At 41.2% G+C, this 22,294-nt stretch overlaps 1 protein-coding gene across 1 annotated transcript in view; it reads left to right on the top strand.

The window, feature by feature from the left end:
- The window catches only part of LOC124791568 (suppressor of fused homolog), a 143,886-nt gene extending 131,841 nt beyond the window's left edge, over positions 1 to 12,045 (top strand). The window contains exon 9 of the mRNA XM_047257873.1: positions 10,257 to 12,045. Within this exon, the coding sequence (XP_047113829.1) occupies positions 10,257 to 10,334 (78 nt within the window). The 3' untranslated portion in view covers positions 10,335 to 12,045. The remainder of the gene's footprint in view (positions 1 to 10,256) is intronic.
- Positions 12,046 to 22,294: the final 10,249 nt, after the last annotated feature.

Raw genomic sequence — 22,294 nt, 5'->3', positions numbered from 1 at the left:
ATTAGTCAATTTCTAACATCTGTTTAAAAAGTGTGAAAATTTAACATAAATGTTAATATCTCATTCACAATAAGGCTTACATTTCACAGTACCACTTTCTTTGAACAATTTGTTATTTTCCACATCTCATCCTAACGTTTGTTACATGACTATATACTCATGTTTTAGTTCCTGTGATTTCCCATTCCATGAATTGCCACAGCTATTAAACCATAGCTTTTTGCCTTTCCAGTATAGAACTACTAGACTTCAAACATCAGTGGGTGCAAAAACTGAATGTTGCATTCTTCACTGTCAGAATAATCTCCATTATCCCTGACACTTGAAAGTGATGGCTTGTTTATTTTACTTTGTTTACATTCACCCTATTATGTTGTATGGTGTTGGGGCAACTCCGTGCACTCACCAAGAAGCCCATAATAGGACTGTCATACAGATCTGTGGTAAAGTGCAACATTCATTCAGTGAAACTGGATTGAATATTTGGATAACACTTCTTTCAGCATTATACGAGAAAGCATGCACTACAAGGCAGGTTTCATTTTCAGTAGGCTTCCAGCAGAAGTGAAAAAATTAGTTGATAAACCCAAGTCTTCAGGTCTGAGTTGAAATATTTCTTCATGCCACACTTCTTCTGTTGTGTACAGGTGTTTCTCCCAGTAGTTGGACATTTTCTCTGTAATGTGTTATTTATTCACACACTCTTCAGCATTTTTTGTTTTATTAATGTTTTTTAGTTTCTTTTCTTTATAAATTTTCTAACCAGCATCCTGTAAACCATTTCTTAAAATCATTCCTTCATCAAGTACATTTGGCTCGCATAGTCCCATGTAACACCATACATAAACTAATAATACAAAATTAATGTGTCTATTCGGCATAAAAATAAGGTTGTACAGTGTTTTGGACAGATCTGATACTCAGAGGTTTGTTCATACGTGCAGGTGGAGATACATATATTTTTTGTCCTGTAGAATTATTTTTCACTCTCAGGTGTATTTACAGAGGAAACATAATTTTTTCATAGCTGATTCTACACAGCTATTATAAAATTTACATGTCCCTCTTTCCAGTTGTGTAGATTTTAAGTCCCGTAGTAGCCATGGAAATAACCATACATGATTTTCTTTCTGTAATCTGTTTTGAAATCTGCTCAAGTGTGTTACTACAGTTCATTACCATATGATGCCAGCACATTTCTTCAGTTTTTTTCCCCCTATTCTACATCTTCTTCTCTGACTGCTGTATTTGCTTCATAATGGAGTATTACACAAGCTAAATCACATATCTGCCAATTCCAACTATTCAGTTATGCTATCTGAGTTTATCTTAGACTTCAACGTCCCTTGAGAGTAACAGTTCATACATTATTCATATAGTTTGTGCCTTGTATATTAAAACGAAGGAAGTACTAAGGTCTAAAACACCGAACAAATATGGGAAAGCCAAAGCCTAACCTGCAGATGTGTGAAGGGTTGTAGATCTCACTTATTTGGAGTTATGGCATTCCTGTTTTTGTAGTACAAAAAACACACACACACACACACACACACACACACACACACACACACACACACACACACTCACTCACTTACTCATTTTGTCGGTACATTTAATCTGACTTACCTGTTCATGAATGACAGAAAACACCTGCTGAAGAGCAGGTGAGGTGAACAGTCCTGGGCTGTATATTTGGGGGGGGGGGGGGGGGGATGAGAGGTGGAGCATCTACCATCAAAGAAAACTTTTACAAGAAATTCAAAGGAGAAGCAAAAGGTGCTAAACATATTATTAATTGATACATTAAAGTAAGCCATAGAGTATCATTGCTACACTCCAGACCAAATAAGTGACATAGAAGAGTCAGATCTTTAAGGGGAATGTGGAACTTCTCAAACATTAATTTTGTGTAAACAGCAAGCCCCTGGATTGAAAGCAATTAAAGATAAATACTCTATTCTTTTCTGCCATAATACAGTTGAGATTTCAGGTCCAAAAGACCTTTTCATATGTACACTTTTTGGCCTGGATAATAAATACACCACTTAATTTTTTTTTTCCAGAGGTGACACAGTGAGAACCAAAATGCCTTCAAGAAAAGCTCTTGACCTCGTAGTTAGTGCACCAATCACACATTTATGGCATTTAGTGACAATAAGATTTAAGTTTCTTCCACACCTCACCACTGTCCTAATTTAGTGGTCCAACCAAGTCATAATTATTGCTGAATTCACTCATTGGTACCTTCACCTGGCATTGAAGCGGATGTTTGATGATATTTAGAGAAACAGAAGCAACACTATAACTGTTTGTGCCTTTCGGAAATCCTATAATTGTCACATCAGTGACATCTGATTCACAGTCTGTCGTGAGATCACGTACTGCAACTGGGATGAAAAAAGTTTTGATGACATGGATTTAAAAGATATAATATAAGTGATCAATACCTGTGATATTGAGCTATCAGTACAAGATTTTCATTCTCAGTATGAAGAAACTAAGTGGTAACTAAGGACTGGAAAATGTAGCATCTATTTTTGGCAAAATTTGCATCTATTTCTTACAAAATTCGTGACCCACAAATTTTGGAGGGTGTAGCGCTACATTAGTGGAGATAAACAAAGCCTTAGTTATTTGAAACTGACAGTTAAGATTGGGCACTTTTTGACTGGAATGTTTCCTTTTGCAAAAACTTTAACATCAGTTTCTTCATAAATAACCTTTGTTTTTTCTGTTTAGTTGTGTGTGTAAGCTTTCAAAAATGATTGTTCTGTTGAAAAGCAGTCCTGCCAGTGAACAGAATGTGCCTCCAGTTTAAGGTATTCCTGGACATTATTTGTCTTTTCCCACCCAATTTGATAATCACAAAATCTGCAGTCTATTTAAAATGGAGCTGTCTTTTCCCACCCAATTTGATAATTACAAAATCTGCAGACTTTTAAAAATGGAGCCAGAGGAGACAGATCATGAGCATGACAGTAAAAGAACCTTTCTGTTATTTTCAACATGGAGGAACCGTTAACTGGTTAGACTTGTAAAATGGACACAGGGAAGTTTTGACAAGCCATAGAATTTTAGCGTATGCTTTACAAGATTATGCTTGAAGGGAAATGAAAATTAAAGCAACTTAAGATTTCATATTTTCCTGAGCAAATATCATACGAATTTTAATTAAATGGTACTTCTGTGCTAATGACATTGTAAATCAGACATTTAAATACAAACTACAGTTTTTGAAGCAGTATTGAAAATTACTGGTTGGAATACAAATAATAATAGGAGTAAAAGCAACCACTCACTATACAGTTGAGGCATGGAATAGTCCAATATCAGTTATTCAATTTGTGCTGTATGATGAAACTGGGTCAATAAAAAACCAAAATCAAATCAAAAGGCTCATAAAGAAGGCTGAAAATGTTCTTCAGAGCTAACAAGTAACAAACAGAATGGAAAAGTTCACGTTGGCCCCAGATGACAAGGCTGTATGGGAAGGCTTTTTTGATGCGGAAAGATGGGAGCTGTTGAAATTCAGGTAGTGTTCATTGTTGGTGGCTTTATTGTGGACAGAGGTGTGTTTGGAGTCATCAGAGAGAAGCAGGACAAGATCCAGGAAGGTGCAAGCTGAGTCGAGGAGGACCAGTTGAAGTGGGCGGGAGAGAAGGTGTTGAGGTTATGAAGGAAAGAGGATAGGGAATGGCATATCTGCAGTGACAAGATCTCCTCTGCCCAGTATGCTGAAGATCTCACAAAGGCCATCACAATTTCTGCCCCCTCTGTCCTATAACCTCCTTCTAATTTACGCCCCCTCACCCTCATTGTGCACTGCTCTCTGCCAGTGCACCCACCAGTCTTTTCCCCTCTCTGCTTATCTCCTTTTCTTCTTGTTGCCCCCCGTCCCCCTCCCAGACCTAGTTTGCAAATAGATTTCCGATGCCGTATCACCACATAGCCCCAATTCTCCCATCGTCCTCAAGAACAAGCTGTAAAAGAGCACCCTCTTTGTCACCAAGTACCACTGATATAACTGAGCCACATCCATCGTTGGGCTTTGATTATCTACAGGGTGTTTCAAAAATGACCGGTATATTTGAAACGGCAATAAAAACTAAACGAGCAGCGATAGAAATACACCGTTTGTTGCAATATGCTTGGGACAACAGTACATTTTCAGGAGGACAAACTTTCGAAATTACAGTAGTTACAATTTTCAATAACAGATGGCGCTGCAAGTGATGTGAAAGATATAGAAGACAACGCAGTCTGTGGGTGCGCCATTCTGTACGTCGTCTTTCTGCTGTAAGCGTGTGCTGTTCACGACGTGCAAGTGTGCTATAGACAACATGGTTTATTCCTTAGAACAGAGGATTTTTCTGGTGTTGGAATTCCACCGCCTAGAACACAGTGTTGTTGCAACAAGACGAAGTTTTCAACGTAGGTTTAATGTCACCAAAGGACCGAAAAGCGATACAATAAAGGATCTGTTTGAAAAATTTCAACGGATTGGGAACGTGACGGATGAACGTGCTGGAAAGGTAGGGCGACCGTGTACGGCAACCACAGAGGGCAACGCGCAGCTAGTGCAGCAGGTGATCCAACAGCGGCCTCGGGTTTCCGTTCGCCGTGTTGCAGCTGCGGTCCAAATGACGCCAACGTCCACGTATCGTCTCATGCGCCAGAGTTTACACCTCTATCCATACAAAATTCAAACGCGGCAACCCCTCAGCTCCGCTACCATTGCTGCATGAGAGACATTCGCTAACGATATAGTGCACAGGATTGATGATGGCGATATGCATGTGGGCAGCATTTGGTTTACTGACGAAGCTTATTTTTACCTGGACGGCTTCGTCAATAAACAGAACTGGCGCATATGGGGAACCGAAAAGCCCCATGTTGCAGTCCCATCGTCCCTGCATCCTCAAAAAGTACTGGTCTGGGCCGCCATTTCTTCCAAAGGAATCATTGGCCCATTTTTCAGATCCGAAACGATTACTGCATCTCGCTATCTGGACATTCTTCGTGAATTTGTGGCGGTACAAACTGCCTTAGACGACACTGCGAACACCTCGTGGTTTATGCAAGATGGTGCCCGGCCACATCGTACGGCCGACGTCTTTAATTTCCTGAATGAATATTTCGATGATCGTGTGATTGCTTTGGGCTATCCGAAACATACAGGAGGCGGCGTGGATTGGCCTTCCTATTCACCAGACATGAACCCCTGTGACTTCTTTCTGTGGGGACACTTGAAAGACCAGGTGTGCCGCCAGAATCCAGAAACAATTGAACAGCTGAAGCAGTACATCTCATCTGCATGTGAAGCCATTCCGCCAGACACGTTGTCAAAGGTTTCGGGTAATTTCATTCAGAGACTACGCCATATTATTGCTACGCATGATGGATATGTGGAAAATATCGTACCATAGAGTTTCCCAGACCGCAGCGCCATCTGTTGTTGAAAATTGTAACTACTGTAATTTCGAAAGTTTGTCTGCCTGAAAATGTACTGTTGTCCCAAGCATATTGCAACAAACGGTTTATTTCTATTGCTGATCGTTTAGTTTTTATTGCCGTTTCAAATATACCGGTCATTTTTGAAACACCCTGTATCTCCAGGCTCTGGAATGAGGGATGTCCTACCAAAGATCCTTCCCATCCTTCCCAAAGTGGTGTCCCGTCGCCCACCCAACCTACACAACCTAGTCCATTCCTATGCGACACCCAGTCCCAACCCCTTTCCACAGGGATCATATCCCTGTGGAAGACCCAGGTAAAAGCTTTGCCCAATCTACCCACCTTGCACTTCCTTTTCCAGTCCTGTCACGGGCTTGTTCTACCCAGTCAGGCACCGGGCCACCTGTGAAAGCAGTCATGTCATGTACCATTTCTGCTGCAATCATTGCACAGCTTTTTGTATTGGTATGACTACCGACCAGCTGTCCACCAGGATGAATGGCCACCAGCAAGGTGTGGCCAAGGGCAAAGAACCTAACATGCTTGATTTCAATGGCTGCTTCCGAACCCAAGCGATCTGGATCCTCCTCTCCACCACCAGCTTCTCAGAACTGTGCAGATGAAAGTTGTTCTTACAACACATCCTCCACTCCCGAAATTATCCTAGCCTCAACCTGTCATAACTACTGTTCCCACATTCTCCAACCAACAGTTTCTGCCCTCTGTCCCATAACCTCTCCCAGTTTACATCCCCTCACCTTCATTGTGTGCTGCTCTTTGCCAGTTAACCCACCAATCTTTTTTCCTCTCTGCTCATCTCCTTTTCTGCTTCCTCCCCAGCCCTCTTCCCCACAGCCTCCCAACACTTCCCTGCATGCTCTGCCAGTGTGTGTGCTCTTCACCCCCCCCCCCTCCCCCCCCAATACACTGCAATCACTCCCCCTTCCCCACACCACGCCTTATTGATGTATTCATTCAACATGACAGTTGTTTTCTAGCTGGAATGGCCAGAGATAGTGGGTGTGTCTACATTAGGTGTGCTTGGTTGTGTGAATTTGTGTTTCTTCATTTATGAAGAAGGCTTGGGCCAAAAGCCCAATGTGTAACAATCTTTTGATCATGCTTATTGCAACTTAACGTGTCATCTTTTTGATGATTAGCAATCTGTCCTTTTCATGTATTGAAAATAACTCTCATATACAAGGGTTGGAACGTTAATAGTGGCATCTATTTATTTACAGCTCGTACAAAATTGATATGTGTTTCAAAGTTTTACTGACCTTCAAAGTAGTCATCAGCATTACTGTGTATAACCCGTTGCAAGTGATGTCAAAGTCGTAGGATACTCTTGGCAGTGCCAGTTGTGTTGACAGTTCGAGCAGCACGTTCTATTGCCTGACGAATTTGTAGCAGTTCTGAAGCGCATGCCGTGAAGTGTTTCCTTCAGTTTAGAAATCGAGTTGAACGTAACGAGGGGAGTGCAGTAAGTGGTATAGCACTTAGCAGCCCAATCAGTCAAACAAATCAGTAACAGCTTGCACTGTACGTGCTTGAGCATTGTCCTGCAAAATGATGGTCAAGTCCTGCAGAAAGTGTCATCACTTCTATTTCTATGCTGTTCATTTTTGGAACACAACGTACGACCAGCTTGACTGCAGTGGCCTGTTGCTGCCAAGCCTGCAGAGTGGAAACTATGAGTGGAGGGGGATTGAGAATGAGAGATTTGTAAAAGCTGGTTTTCTTTCCACAATTTTGTTACTTTTGTTTCACTGAAAATTGTGTTAAGAGGATCATATGAACATCTCATCCATTGCCAGCCCTATTTTGATTGAAAAGGGCTTCCATAATACTTTTCTGCAGTTAATATCCAATGTGACTATACATTGTGTACCAGATATGTTTTACCAGTGCATTTCACTCTCTGGTCGGATATGCTACTCTTTAAGTTCACAAATCGCATAATCAGTCCCTCATTTGTCTCAAGATGAAGTGGTTCGATGCGAGACAGTCCAAACACTCAGCAACAAGGCCTCAACTCTTAAGTTACTTACTTATTGGTTTCAGTCAGCGCTTTGTAAAATAGCTTTTGTGTAACTTGGAAGTGGAATATTTCTTTGTATATGTTGACACCTGTGTTGACTCCTTCTTTTGTATTGTGGGCAGATGATCATGGTATTTCATTCATCAGTTATGGTTTTTTCTGTGAGTCAGTTATCTGTTGTTGTTGTTGTTGTTGTTGGCGGTGGTCTTCAGTCCTAAGACTGTTTTGAAGCCGCTCTACATACTACTCTAGCCTGTGCAAGCCTATTCATCTCTGAATAACTACTGCAACTTGTATCTGTCTGAATCTGCTTACTGTATTCATCTCTTGGTTTCCCTCCACAATTTTAGCCCCCCCCCCCCCCCCCACACACACACACACATAAAAACCTCCTTATAGTACCAAACTGGTGATCCCTTGATGTCTCAGAATGTGTCCTCATCTATGTTTCACTCCCATAAATGACTACATTCCATACAGATGCATTCAGAAAAGACTTCCTAACAATTTAAATCTATTTTCAGTGCTAACAAATTTCCCTAATGTTAGGGGATAGGCTGCAACTCTGTCTCACTCCCTTCTCAACCACTGCTTCCCTTTCATGCCGTTCAATTCATATAACTGCCATATGGTTTCTGTACAAATAATTGTAAGTGGCCTTTCGCTCCCTGTGTTTTATCCCTGCTACCCTCAGAATTTCAAAGAGAGTATTTCAGTCAACATTGTCAAAAGCTTTCTTTAAGTCTACAAATGCTATAAATGTAGGTTTGCCTTTCCTGAACCTATCTTCTAAGGTAAGTCATAGGGTCAGTATTGTCTCGTGTTATCAGTTACAAGAACTTAAGAAAACAGTTTTTTCTTTCATGCACTTTTTTAGGCTGTTTGTATCCTGTGGTATTTTATTTCATTAAGAATGTTTGGACTGATAAACACATTATTGCTACTTTCTCTAGGTTTCTTTGTGGCAGTGTGCAGTTTAAACAGTTCTGTGAAGATTTTTGGCAGTGTCAAAGTGTTTGATTGTTCTTCTTTTCTTCATCTTGCTGCTGTTGCTGCATTGAGTGTTAGTGAATAATTAGTAATTGACTTGCTGGTTTTAGTGAAAGTACTATGTAGATGTACTGTAATTTAAATTATTTAGGATGAAAGGAGACCACTCACTGAATAGCAGAAGCCTTCAGTAGTCGAAAGGCACAAACAAAAGATAGAGAAAATATTGCTAGTGTGTGGAAGAACTTGTTTGATGAGCTAAAGTAGAAATACACTCCATATGGTGAAGATGCTAAGTCACAGATAGGCGTAACAAAAAGAATGCCAGAAAGTCAGCTTTCAGCCAACATGGCCTTTGTCGGAAATAAATACACACACACACACACACACACACACACACACACACACACACACACACACACGTACGTGCAATTACGTGGTGCCAGCTAGAAACACAATACTGGTAATGCAGTTCAAGAGTTGTAATAGGATGGAGTGGGGGTAACATCAGGTGGAGTGGGTTGAGGAGGGCAAGAGACAAGAAGCAGAAAGGAATGTTGGGGATGGGTAAGTTGTAGCTTGGAGGGAGGCAGTAGGGTTGCTGGCTAGGAATGCTGGAGGGAGGTGTGTGGTTGGTTTCAGCCTGTGATGATACTGGAGCTGGTGAAGCGCAGTGCATGATGAAGATGACCTGGAGGTGTGGATTGGGAGGAGGTGACAGGACAGAGGAAGGGGAAACTGTTGGGTAGAGCATATGGGGACAGTGGTTAGCAGAAACAGAGGCCAGGACTATTATGTGTCAAAGGGTGCGTTGTGAGGATAACTCCCATCTACATAGTTCAAGGAAGATAGTGCTGGAGGGAACAATCCAGACGTCACGGGTTTGAAGTAGCCGTTGATCTCGAGAATTTTGTGCTTGCCAGTGTATTGTGTCACTGGATGGTCAAACTTTGTTCTTGGCCTCATTTTGGAAGTTCTGATACATTCTGGTGGACAGTTGGTTGGTTGTCATGCCAACGTAAAATGCTGTGTAACGGTTACAGCAGAGTTGTTTTTACAGATGCCCCTGCTTCTGATGGAATAGGCTAATCCTGTGACAAGACTGGAGTAGGAAGTGCTGGGTGCATGAATTGGGCATGTCCTGGACCTGGGTCTTCCACAGCGATACGACAACTGTGGCAAGCAGCTGGAATTGAGTGTGGCAGAGTGATGTAGCAGGAAGTTGGGTAGATTGGATGGGTGGTGGAATATCACTTGAGGAGGGATGGGAAGGATCTTTTGGGCAGGTATTGGGCCTTAGGAATGTGGCAGCTGTGACAAGGGGCTGGAAAGTCAGCCAGGAAGTTGTGTAAGTTTGATGGGCGATGGAATACCACTTGAGGGGGGTGCAAAGGATCTTTGGTAGAATGTCTGCCATTTCCTTCATAAAGTAACATTTGTAAACGGAGTTAAGTATTTCTACTTGTGTTTTGCTATTCCGTTGTCATCCACGAGTGTCTGGACACTTAGTACGACCAAAACTCCTTTGGGTTTTGTGAAAGATCATGCTACAGTGTTCAGCTATGGCAGTCATTGAAGGCTACATGCGTTGCTCTCATGGCAGCCAAGTGCTTACAGTGTCTTTTGTGCGTGTGTGAAGAATTCAGTACTTCTGCTAGTCTGTGACTGGTCTCCTTTACTTCTAAATTATTTACTTGTTGCCATAACTGTCCTTGCTGTATTGGTGCTGTAACGTAGAAGTGTAACAAGGATTATTCTGTTTTTGTTTCAGTTGGAACTACCGAAAACATTTCTTTGGCCTCACCATAACCTTGCCATCACAATAGTCGAGGACAAGCCACACATATGAAGGATAAGATCTGTGAAAATCTTAGATTTTTTTTATACGTTTCTATGTGTATGTATATATGTATTTTGGCTGCCTAATTATGCTGTTGTTAATATGATTACTGGCTTAGTGTGTGAAAGAAAAGGTAGTGTCTTGTACTTTCAGCTCATTTAGGCAGCTTCCGTCCCATTAAGAGAACTCAGTTTTCATGTCACATCATGTCCTCTTAATAATTTACATAAACAAAGACCATGAGGTACTGTCAATATTTAAAAAGTGAATGTCAATGACTGGGTAATTTATAAGAACGTGGAAGATACAAAATTTAAAATGCCTGCTAGGTCAAATGCATCTGTCTGACTCAAGTTTTAGGGGACCATAAATACAAATTTGATGTATGAAGTTACAAAGTTTTGAATTTGTAGTAAATTTTTAATACAGTCACTAGTAGTAAGAAAATAATTGACATTTTGTGCATACTGACAAATGTTAAAAAAGGAAATGCTTCATTATATTGGGTGGTTACCTCAATTTGGTCATTGATGTTTATTTATCTGTTCATTGATGTTTGTTCATTGTATCAAGATAGAGACCAGCACATAATTTTTAATTACTTCTTGTTAAAAAGTTTTTTAAAAGTTACAAAAAGACCATTTGGATTCCTTTGCTTCACAAAGAAATCTCTTAAAAAGAAACAACTACTACTGGTAACCGTTTTTTGCTTAAGAAAATAGTAAGATTAATTGGAGTATAGTACAACTTTACTCCTGTGGCACAGCTCTTAATATTGTTCTTTTTCTTATGGAATGTAGTTTCATTTTGGTTATCACTGGTTAAACTTTAGGATGCTATTTTCAATAAAAATATGGACAATATACTCACACTATATCCTCTATTCTGATAAAAGAATGTAAAGTTTGTAATAAACAACATGGTGTGCACTCTTTTTATAATGACCAAGACTGAACTATTACTTGTTAACTTTACAGTTACTGTTTCTCATTATGGAGGGCTTGACAAACCAACTTTTGTGTGTGTGTGTGTTTGTGTGTGTGTGTGTGTGTGTGTGTGTAGAGAGAGAGAGAGAGAGAGAGAGAGAGAGAGAGATGTCTATGCTCATTTGTTCTTGTGAATGTGCCACAGTAGCTGTATCTGCATCCATGGCTCTCCCTCTTCCTCCCTTTCTCCAGAATATGTTATTTGACCAAGGTGGGCGCACTTGTTTTCTAGTTACAATATAATATTAATGAGTCCACTTGCAGCTGTATTTAATGTAGTATCTCATTTGCTGTGTACAATTCTGTTATCAGTTGTTAGGTGTTTACTCCTGTTCATATATTTATTTATAGATTTTCTCCTTAAATTATTATTGTAAATGTTTAAATTATGATTGTGAACTACAGTACTTTCCATTCTTCATTATCAGCAGTCTTCTTTCTTCCGTCATGTTTTTATTTATTTCACTCTCTTAGTGCTTAGTTATTGAATCATATTTTGTATATTGAGTTACTGCAGTATTAAATTGATTGTAAATACCTCAGATTGTTGACATGCTATGTTTCTTTTGTAGTATATGTTTCTGCTTTGACAGTATGAAACCTGTGTATCAGTATTAAATACAAATGAGCTCACACATCTTTTAATTTACAAATCATTGTAGCAACATTTTTGTTTTATTTTTATCCTTATTTTGTGCTGTAATGACAAAATAAAGAATATTATTGTTAACTAATTTTCTTGTTTTTATTTTATGTTTTTCTTATCTTCTTAACTCATAGGTCAAGCATTGAGAGTTATAGGTAAGGATGTACTATTACTTGTCACATAATCTAAAAACATCAACTTAGGTATATATATGGTATTAGTAGTCTGAAATTAGATAAGTTGTCTGCAAATAAGAAATGTATGAGAAAAGTAATGAGAGTGAGAACACTATGAGCAATCTGGTAATGCTGTGTTGTTCTACTTGTGCAGACAAGTGTGTTCCTCCCTTCCAGATGCTAGTCAGAGTTTCAGTTCCCTACACCCATTATGCGATTTTTGAAAGCGCAATCAGTGAAGTAGTATTTTTGTTGTGTGTTACAAAAATGGAACACTGGAATTTAGAGCAGTGCTATGTCATCGAGTTTTTTGTTTAACGTGGGGAATTTGTCAGTGTGACCTTTGAAAAGTTGAAACAGGCCTCTGGGGAACACTTCTTACCAATAACACTAGTTTTACACTGACACAAAAATTATTTTTGGAAGACCGAGAACATATTGAAAATGAGCCGCCTTCAACATCAAAAAGTTGCGAAAACATCAAAAAGTTGCGAAAACATCAAACTTACAAACCTGAGACACACAGGTAAAATGAAGAGTGGCATACTGAGACAGCTCTTCAACCAAAAAAGCTCAAATGACCAAATCAAAGATCCAAACAATGCTGATTTGCTTCTTTCATAGTTGGGGTATCATGCGTAAAGAATTTGTTCCTACAGGATAAACTGTCAACCAAGTGTTTTACAAAGATGTCCTTGAAAGGCTCAGGAATGGGGTGAATAGAGTGAGACCAGACATTGTAGACAAGTGGATGCTGCATCATGACAACACCCCATGTCAAACAGCCATTTCCATCATGGAATTTTTGACATCAAAGGCATTTCTACTGTTCCACAGCCCCACTATTTACTTGATCAGAGCCTTCATGACTCTTTTCTTTTCCAGATACTAAAAAATGTCTTAAAAGGACGTCATTTTGGGACTCTGTAGACTATTTAAAAGAATGTGACCATCAAGTTAAAGGCCCCGCCGATTGAAGGCTTTCAGCACTGCTGCCAAGACTGGGAACAATGACTCTGCCTGTGGAAAAAAAATCAGTGTCATTATTTTTTCTCACACATATAATAATAATGTAAATGTTATTGGTGTGCTTATTACACTAGTGACTGATGCCTGCCAGCAAAATGATTATTTGTCCAGTCAAAAATGTAGGAAAAGACAGATTGCTACTTACTGCAAAGAAGGCATGTCATGTTGCAGACAGGCTCAATTAAAAGACCCTCACGTGGTTTTCGACTTCATTCTTTGTCAGTAAAAGAGAGAGATGCATGCACACACGCACACACAAACACACACCAAAAAAAACCAAGCACACCTCATGCACACACAGTCGCCATCTCCATCCTATGTCAGGTGAGCTTGCTTGTGTGTATGCATCTCTTTTACTGATGCAGGCTGTGGCGAAAGCTATATGTGAGTGTCTTTTAATTGTGTCTGTGTGCAATTTGAAGTTTCTTCTTTATGGCAAGTAGCAAACTGTCTTTTACTACATTGTTGATTGCACAAATAACCATTTTGCTGACAGGCATGAGTCACTAGTGTAATAAGCACACCAATAACATTTCCATTATTACTGCAGGGTGTTACAAAAAGTTATGGCCAAACTTTCAGGAAACATTCCTCACACACAAAGAAAGAAAATATGTTATGTGGACATGTGTCCGGAAATGCTTACTTTCCATGTTAGAGCTCATTTTATTACTTCTCTTCAAATCACATTAATCATGGAATGGAAACACACAGCAACAAAACGTACCAGCGTGACTTCAAACACTTTGTTACAGGAAATGTTCAAAATGTCCTCCGTTAGCGAGGATACATGCATCCACCCTCCGTCGCCTGGAATTCCTGATGCGCTGATGCAGCCCTGGAGAATGGCGTATTGTATTACAGCCGTCCACAATACGAGCACGAAGAGTCTCTACATTTGGTACCGGGGTTGCGTAGACAAGAGCTTTCAAATGCCCCCATAAATGAAAGCTAAGAGGGTTGAGGTCAGGAGAGCATGGAGGCCATGGAATTGGTCCGCCTCTACCAATCCATCGGTCACCGAATCTGTTGTTGAGAAGCATACGAACACTTCGACTAAAATGTGCAGGAGCTCCATCATACATGAACCACATGTTGTGTCGTACTTGTAAAGGCACATGTTCTAGCAACACAGGTAGAAATCATGATAACGTGCTCCATTGAGCGTAGGTAGAAGAACATGGGGCCCAATCAAGACATCACCAACAATGCCTGCCCAATGAGTCGCATGTCAACACAAGCACCGAAGCCAACATTACCTTCCTTCAATTGGGCCAACTGGTGGTGAATCGAGGAAGTACAGTACATACTGACGAAACTAAAATGAGCTCAAACATGGAAATTAAGCGTTTCCGGACACATGTCCACATAACATCTTTTCTTTCTTTGTGTGTGAGGAATGTTTCCTGAAAGTTTGGCCGTACCTTTTTGTAACACTCTGTATATGTGGATCTCAGAGTCGAAACATATTTCCCAAAGATACACACAGTGTCGAGGATATCATATAATTATGTATTGGGAATGATCTATTTGAATATATTAGCAATGAAACCAACAAGTACTACACTCAAAACTGCAATAGAAGGAAGCTGGATAAAAATTGCCAAATTTGTCGACGTTGCAGGACACGAACTTAGAAAATGGTTTGGGATTGCTATCCTTATGGGAACTGTAAAAAAAAGCAAGGATTGATGATTATTGGTCAACGAATCCGTTGATAGACACACCGATATTTCGCAAAATGATGTCACGCAACCGATTCAGACAAATATTATTATTTTTACATTTTTCTGACAACAACAATAAACTGGATAATGCTGACTGGCTTTTCAAAGTGCAATTCATAACTGATTATTTTTCCAAAAAGTTTAAAGAAACTTTTAATCTAAGTCAAAACATCTCAGTTGGTGAAGGAATGATACCGTGGCGTGGACAGTTAAATTTTAAAGTTTACAATCATCGAAATTTACAAAATATGGCATACTCATTTGGATACTGTGTGATTCGAGTGCGGGATACATTTCGTCATTCAAGATATATACCAGCGTTGGACAGCCTTTATCAAAAACAGTGATGAAACTATTGACACCATCTTATGGAAAGTGGCATCACCTCTATGTGGATAATTATTATAACAGTATAGAACTTGCAGAGAAATTACTTAAAAAGTAAATTCAAGTTTGTGGAATGATACGGCAAAATAGAGGATTGCCGGAAAAATTAAAAGTGCACAAAAGTCAATGTGTTTGAAGCTTGTCAGCTACAGAAAGGTGAAGTACTCGCACAGATATGCCACAGCTATATCCCCAGGTGCCTTATGTCAGAAGTCTGTCGACTGGACAATGCAGCTATCAGCTAAATCTAGACAGTGGTCAGGTCCCCCTGCAGCCATATACAACAGGCACAGTCCTTATGCACCTTTAATCTATGTTCAACTATATGACAAAAATATTAGATTAACCCAAGCAGTCATTAGATGCAATATAAGTACTGCTGTTAAGCTGTATCACTATGAAGATGCTACTAAGTCAGCTTAAGTGACACTGAGGTGTAAAAAATACAAAAGCATTTGGACATTATCATTTAACATTAGTCATTAGATAAATGTACAGATGCTATTCACTTCTCAAGAGAATCACAACTAAATGTTGTGTAAAAAGAGAAACTCCTGCTGCTGCTGGCAGTTAGCTCTCATTTTAGTGGCTGGAATGCTACTAAAGAAACATTTAGATGGGGTTTCTGAAAATTTATAATTTAAAGAGTTTTATACAAAATTATGTATGTATATATCAGACATACAAAGAAGAGTGCTTCCTAAATAGTTAAAAAGCTGTAAAACTATCACCCTACAGGGGGGGGGGAAAAAAAAAAAGAAAAAAAAGAAGTTGTGACCTTGAGACCTGGCAGTGATATGTCCCCTCACTGAGCTTGTTCATTTCAGAGTTCTTAAGTTCTGGCCTACAATAGTTAAGCAAGACAAGAAATCAGATAGTAACATGAATGGTATGGATGCAGATTTTCATGTAAAAGAGAGTGATGCAAACCGCATTGTGATCCAAGCTTGGAATAAAGAGATGTTTGCATTTTGATAGAGTGCTATAACTGGAATTGATGGTAGCAGGTGATGGCTACAAGCAGCCACTGTCTTGTTGTGGGGCAACAGAGCACCCAAAAAACATTAAGTCATTTTGGCACAAGAATATAAAAGGGACCGGAAATAAAGGTTCTCTGGAGTTTGCAGGAGCAGACATCCCCAGGAGAACCCATCACAGGCTGTGCAACTCAGGGAAGGAAAAGTAATCCATCAGAAAATTATATAAGAGGTTAACCTTAATGGAAAATTATTTCAAGTATTGTTTTGCAAATGTGACCACTGGAGGAACCAATATAGGACCCTATATTTACAAAAATGGGAAATATTAGTTAAGTGGACTGTCCAACATCACTGTACCCCAAGAAAATTAGAAGAGGGGCTGATAGACCATTTTTGGGAGAACACTTGGAGTGTTGGCCAAGGTAGGACTTGTCACACAACAGTTCCCCCTCGATTGCATAATAAGTGTTACGACTTCTGCACCACTTGTTAGCAGCAGACACAGTGGCTGCGCCAAAGACTGAGATGGCGTGGAGTTTTACAATTATTCATTGAACTTTCTTTACAATTTCTCCCTCGTCGTTGCTGCCCAGCCTTTGTGGATCCCCCTGCCTGGCTGCTGCTGTGTAGATTCTCCGGCAATGCGCGCAACGTGCGCCGCTGATCACACTCAGGAGCCTGAGGCCACCAGTGCTCCGCTGAAGCCATGATGCCCGGTGATTGAGATGAACTCGTCGCCTCTCAGCACCGCAGTACGGGCACACCCACAGAGCTGCGTCGCCGTGAGGTCAGCTGCCGACGCCTGCTGCACCGGCGGCTGGGAAGTCGTCAGTCACGATGGCTGTGAGGTCCCGTCATGGACGGACCATGTGCCATGGGGCCGGGTTGCCGTGAAGTCCGGGCATCAGTCCCCGGCAGCACCTGTGACCAAGATTGTGCTGTGGCCGGTCCTGCTGGAAGTTCTCACTGTAGTTAGTCAGCCATGGTGCCGACCGAACTCGGGCCGACCTCCAGAGCTGAAGTTGACATCTGGCAGCGAATGGATGACTCCTGCGAGCTGGAACAGACTTCCAGAATTGGCACCTATGAAGGCTGAACATTCAGACACGGACCACGTCCGTCCTCAGATCCGAACTGCTTCCTAATGGCTTCTGTCTGTTGCTGCCTGCGCTCCACTATTTATATCCGGCAGGAGGACATTTTTTATCCTCGGTGGTAGCTTTTTGTTATTACTCTCGCAGTATATTGCAGCGTAACTTAGCGTGCTGGCCTCACTTCCCCTTACTCAGCACCCTCCAGGCTTCGCTCAGCGCTCGGTCTGTGTGTGTCCTTGTGACAGCCTGTTGGTAGACTGCTGCTGTCAGCAAGACTATCTGTGCTTGCCTACTTCACAACGCCTCAGTCACTGGCATGCCTCTGTTTTGCCATTTTCCACTGCCGCAACACTGCCTCCTCCTAAAAATTTAATTCGTCCCCAAAATTAATCTATACATTAACTCTAGTTCTATCCTATATTCTATTTCTTCCCTATATACATCCAGGTTGCCCTGACTCATGCCCTACTGGTAATCCATTCTACAGGAATCTCATGGAGCAGTCTTGCATTAACATGCTGAGTCCTCCATTTTAATAAGACATATACCACACTGATAAATACAATCAACATGGTAATAGTACTGGTTGAAATACCAATGGTCACTATGCTACGTTTCTGCCTGGTATCCTACTCCTCCACATGCCTTAATAATTGCTGCATTGAAATTTGACCATTCTCCGAATCTACTAGTTTATCTATTGTTTGCAATAGTGTAGCATCCAAGGTGTTGTTAATTTACGTCAAATTTTCTCCTGGAGCAATGCTGAATGACGCATCTGGCTAGTACAACGTCAGATGAGTATCTGCAACCTTGATGACTCCTGTGACTGTCGCTGGTAAGCTGAAACGATCCCCTACTATTTCACCATTTGTCCCGTTGATTAGCAAACCACTGTCCCGAATTCCATCCCAGTGGTTGCTGTCCAATGCCCATTGTCATAACACTTGGCTGATATCCTCTCCGTAGCAAATACTGAATACAACCAATGCCTCCCAACTTGCTGAAAATGTGGCGTAGGCTTCACTATTATTTTCCGACACTCCGAAACTTCTGCTTCTGCCCTAAATAACTGGATCTCACACGGCCCCTTGCCCGTGAAAACAACCCGTGGTGGACAAATGGAAACTGGCTCCGTTAGATATCTACTCAAATAAACTCGACATAGTAGCATGAGTATCCCCCTCCTTAGGAATTAATAAAACTTTGCGCTCCCATCTGACTGGATAAGGATGCACTGTGTAACAGTGATACTGTCTCCCCACACTAGTTACTGGAAATCTAATCTCTATATACATCTTAACTAGATCCATTGTTACCTTAATCCTAGACATATGATAAAAAAGTGACACACTCGCTTCAATTATTGGCACTACGTGCTCTACCCCCTCTGGAAACTCTCCTTCTGCCTGCTTCAGACTCGGTCTGAATTTTTCTGGTGACATCAACATCACACTCACCTGCCCGTGCAATGCGTGATGTACTGCCTCTTGCAATTCATCCATCCTCACTCATGCATCACCAGTGCTGTTAACCAGTTCCCGCAGCAATTTAGCCATTTCCAGCTTCTTTTCCACTATATCCAATCGCGTTTGTTCCAGATCCGTATTCAATAATTTCTGTGTTCGTTCTATATATGCTCATAACCTTGTAGCCATCCCACGCACCACGCGTGTCACATTCCACAATTCTGTACCTAATCCCAGTGTCTCTGTTGTGTATGTATCCACTAACTTCCCTATGATTTCCTCCCTGTCATGAATAACTGTTAAAGAATTGTTCAAACCCTCAATATCGTCTCTATCCACTGTTCCAAAAATTGTTTTCAGCATTTCCCACCTGCATTCAACCAACCCCTCTTTACTCTCTTTCTCCTCCCTGGAATCATGCTCACGACTTGGCGCAGTTGTTCCCTTATTTCCTTACATGACCTATCCAAAGCCTCATACTCTTCTTGCATGTCCCGTAATATTCCATTCTTTTATGCAACCGTTTCCACACTCGGTACCACCTCCTGTAGCTGTCGCATCTTGTTCCTTACCTGCAGGATGTTGAGTGCCAGCCTAAGCATCCACTCGTGACTCATGAGGACCACATCTGGTTGTTTCCCAAACAACACCCCACTTCGCAACAGCATATCCTGTACCTGGCCAGCTTGTGTCAGCTGCCAGAGGACTACACCCCATACTATCCACTTGGACCCCATCCTGCGTCACCTACAGAATGGAGAGAGAAGGAAAAAACTCCCATCACTACCCCTTAATACCAATAAAATAACCATAGTCCGTGCACAAAAATAATACACACATGATAATTACTGCTAACTACACATCCCCCGAACACAACTTATACTTAATACCCGATTTACTGTCTGCTTCTGGTGCTTCTTTTCGCTTTCTGCCAAAAGGAGAAGTACATATATACGGATCTACTACCCCCTGGAATTGCTTAACTCTACTAACGTGAACCACCATTGTCTTGGTAGGTAATTGTAATTTTACACTGACAGGTGATGTCATTTCCACTACCTGGTATGGTCCCTGGAACTTGTTTGTGAACTTCTTGGTTCTCCCTTTTGGAACATACGGATTAGCTAGTAGCACCCATTGGCCTTCTCTGTACTGTGGCAACTTCCTCGTTTTACCTCCCATCCGTTCTTGTCGTTTCAACGCTTTCGTGTTAGCTTGTCTAACTCTCTGCCATACTTCCTTAATGGTTTTCGCAAATTGCCTTAATGCTTGCCCTCCGCTCCCAGCCTTGGATGAAGCATGTCAAAAGGCGACAGCATCTTCCGCCCATACACCACTTTGTACGACGACAACCCTGTCGACGTATGTACTTTGCTATTATATGCACTGGTTACGAATTGCAAGTACACATCCCAGTCAGTGTGTTGACTATTTACATAGTGACTCACCATCTTAGCGATCGTGCGATGCACTCTCTCCGTTCGTCCGTTTCCTTGCGGATGGAATGGACTAGTCCATAGTTTCTTTACCTTCAGTAACTTACACAGTTGCTTCATCAGATCAGACGTGAAATTAGTACCTTGATCCGAGATTAAGGACTGAGGTATCCCATACCTGAATAACTAATTATTAACTAAAGTTTGTGCCACCGTACTTGCTTTCTGATCTGGTAATGCAACCATGACTAAGTACCTAGAAAAGTGGTCAATCACTGTTAACACATACTTATTCCCTGCTGCACTCCTATTAAATGGGCCTAATACATCAATTCTGATTTGTTGGAAAGGTCTGTCTGACTCTGGTAATCTTTGAAGCTGAATCTTTTGGTGGCTCAAGTCTGCACGCTGTGCGCATGGCACACAATTCCTGACGTACTCGTCCACGTCTTGACGTTGTGTCCTCCACCAAAACTTCTCTGCTATGCACCTATCCATAGCTCTTCTCCCACCATGTCCTGAAAGAAAATGGTCATGCGCCTGTTGCAAAACTTCAGATCTTAACGCTGCTGGTACGACGACGCGCGGGCCGCATTTCATCAACCTGCAAAGTAACCTGTCCTGTACTAGGAACTGCGGTTGCTTTCTGAACAATTGGCAATCACTATCCCCGGCTTGTGCCCTTTTCCACTTATCTTCAGCTACCCCTGTTACTTGTAATACTCCACTTTCCTGCTCAATGTGTCAGCATTGGCATGTTTCACACCTGGCTCGTGTATTACCTCATAATCCAACTCACTGAGTTTCAGCACCCATCTCACTAGCCTACTTGCTGGGTCTTTCTGACCTAATAACCCTTTTGGAGCTGAATGATCCGTCACAACCTTAAACCTTCTACCATACAGATAACATCGAAAGTACGAAATCCCATATATTACCGCTAACAATTCCTTCTCCATCGTGGAGTAATTTTGTTACATCTTGTTAAGTTGACGAGATGCGAATGCAATCGGATGTTCTTAGCCATCAATTTCTTGCCCAAGTACAACCCCAAGAGCGTGATTAGATGCATCACATTGTAGGATAAACTCCTTCGAAAAGTCTGGAAACATCAAAACTTGATCTGATGGCAGTATCCATTTCAACTCTTGAAATGCTTTCTCGCACTGTGATGTCCACTGGAAGGTAACACCTTTTCTTGGCAACTTAGTAAGTGGCCTTGCTGTTTCTGCAAACCCCTGTACAAATTTTTGATAATAGCTCACAAGACCAATATAGATTGCAGTTGTTTAACCGTTTGCAGAACCGGAAAATCTCGTACTGCAGAAGTGAGACGAAGATCTGTCTGTACCCCGTCCTGACTGATAACATACCTGAGATAATTTGCTTGTGCTTGTGCGAAATGGCATTTGTCCAAACTTAATGTTAGCCGTGCTGCCTCTAATCTTTTAAACACCTCCTCTAACTGTTCCACATGCTGCTCTATATCTCTTGAAAAAACTATAATGTCATCCAAATACACCATGCATTTTTTCGGTTTCAACCTGCAAAGGACTCCATACAACAACCTCTGAAATATTTTTAGTCCAAACGGCATTCTTTTATACTCAAAGTGACCACAATGCATCGTAAATACTGTTTTTGGCCTGTCCTCCAGACATACTTCAATCTTGTGATAACCGCTTCGCAAATCCATAGTGGAGAAAAATTTACATTGCCCTAGGTTGTCTAACGTTTCTGTGATATTCGGAATCGGATATACGTCTACCACTGTCCGTTCATTCAAATGTCTGTAATCACAACAAAAGTGAAATTTTTTCGACCCGTCCGGTGTCTTCTTCGGAACTAGGACCACGCTACTAGACCAAGGACTATTACTGTGCTGGATTATCCCATCTTCCAGTTGTTGTTCTATTAATTGCTCTACCACTGGCTGTAATTGTTTCGGTAGTCTGTATGGCTTACGATACACCGGAGTGTGATTCCCTGTTGGTATACGATGCTGTGTTATCAGTGTAGCAGGTAACGTACCGTGTGCT

Source organism: Schistocerca piceifrons, chromosome 1 (genome assembly GCF_021461385.2).
Source record: "Schistocerca piceifrons isolate TAMUIC-IGC-003096 chromosome 1, iqSchPice1.1, whole genome shotgun sequence".
NCBI classification, from domain to species: Eukaryota; Metazoa; Arthropoda; class Insecta; order Orthoptera; family Acrididae; genus Schistocerca; species Schistocerca piceifrons.
This window is presented reverse-complemented; position numbering and strand designations above follow the sequence as displayed.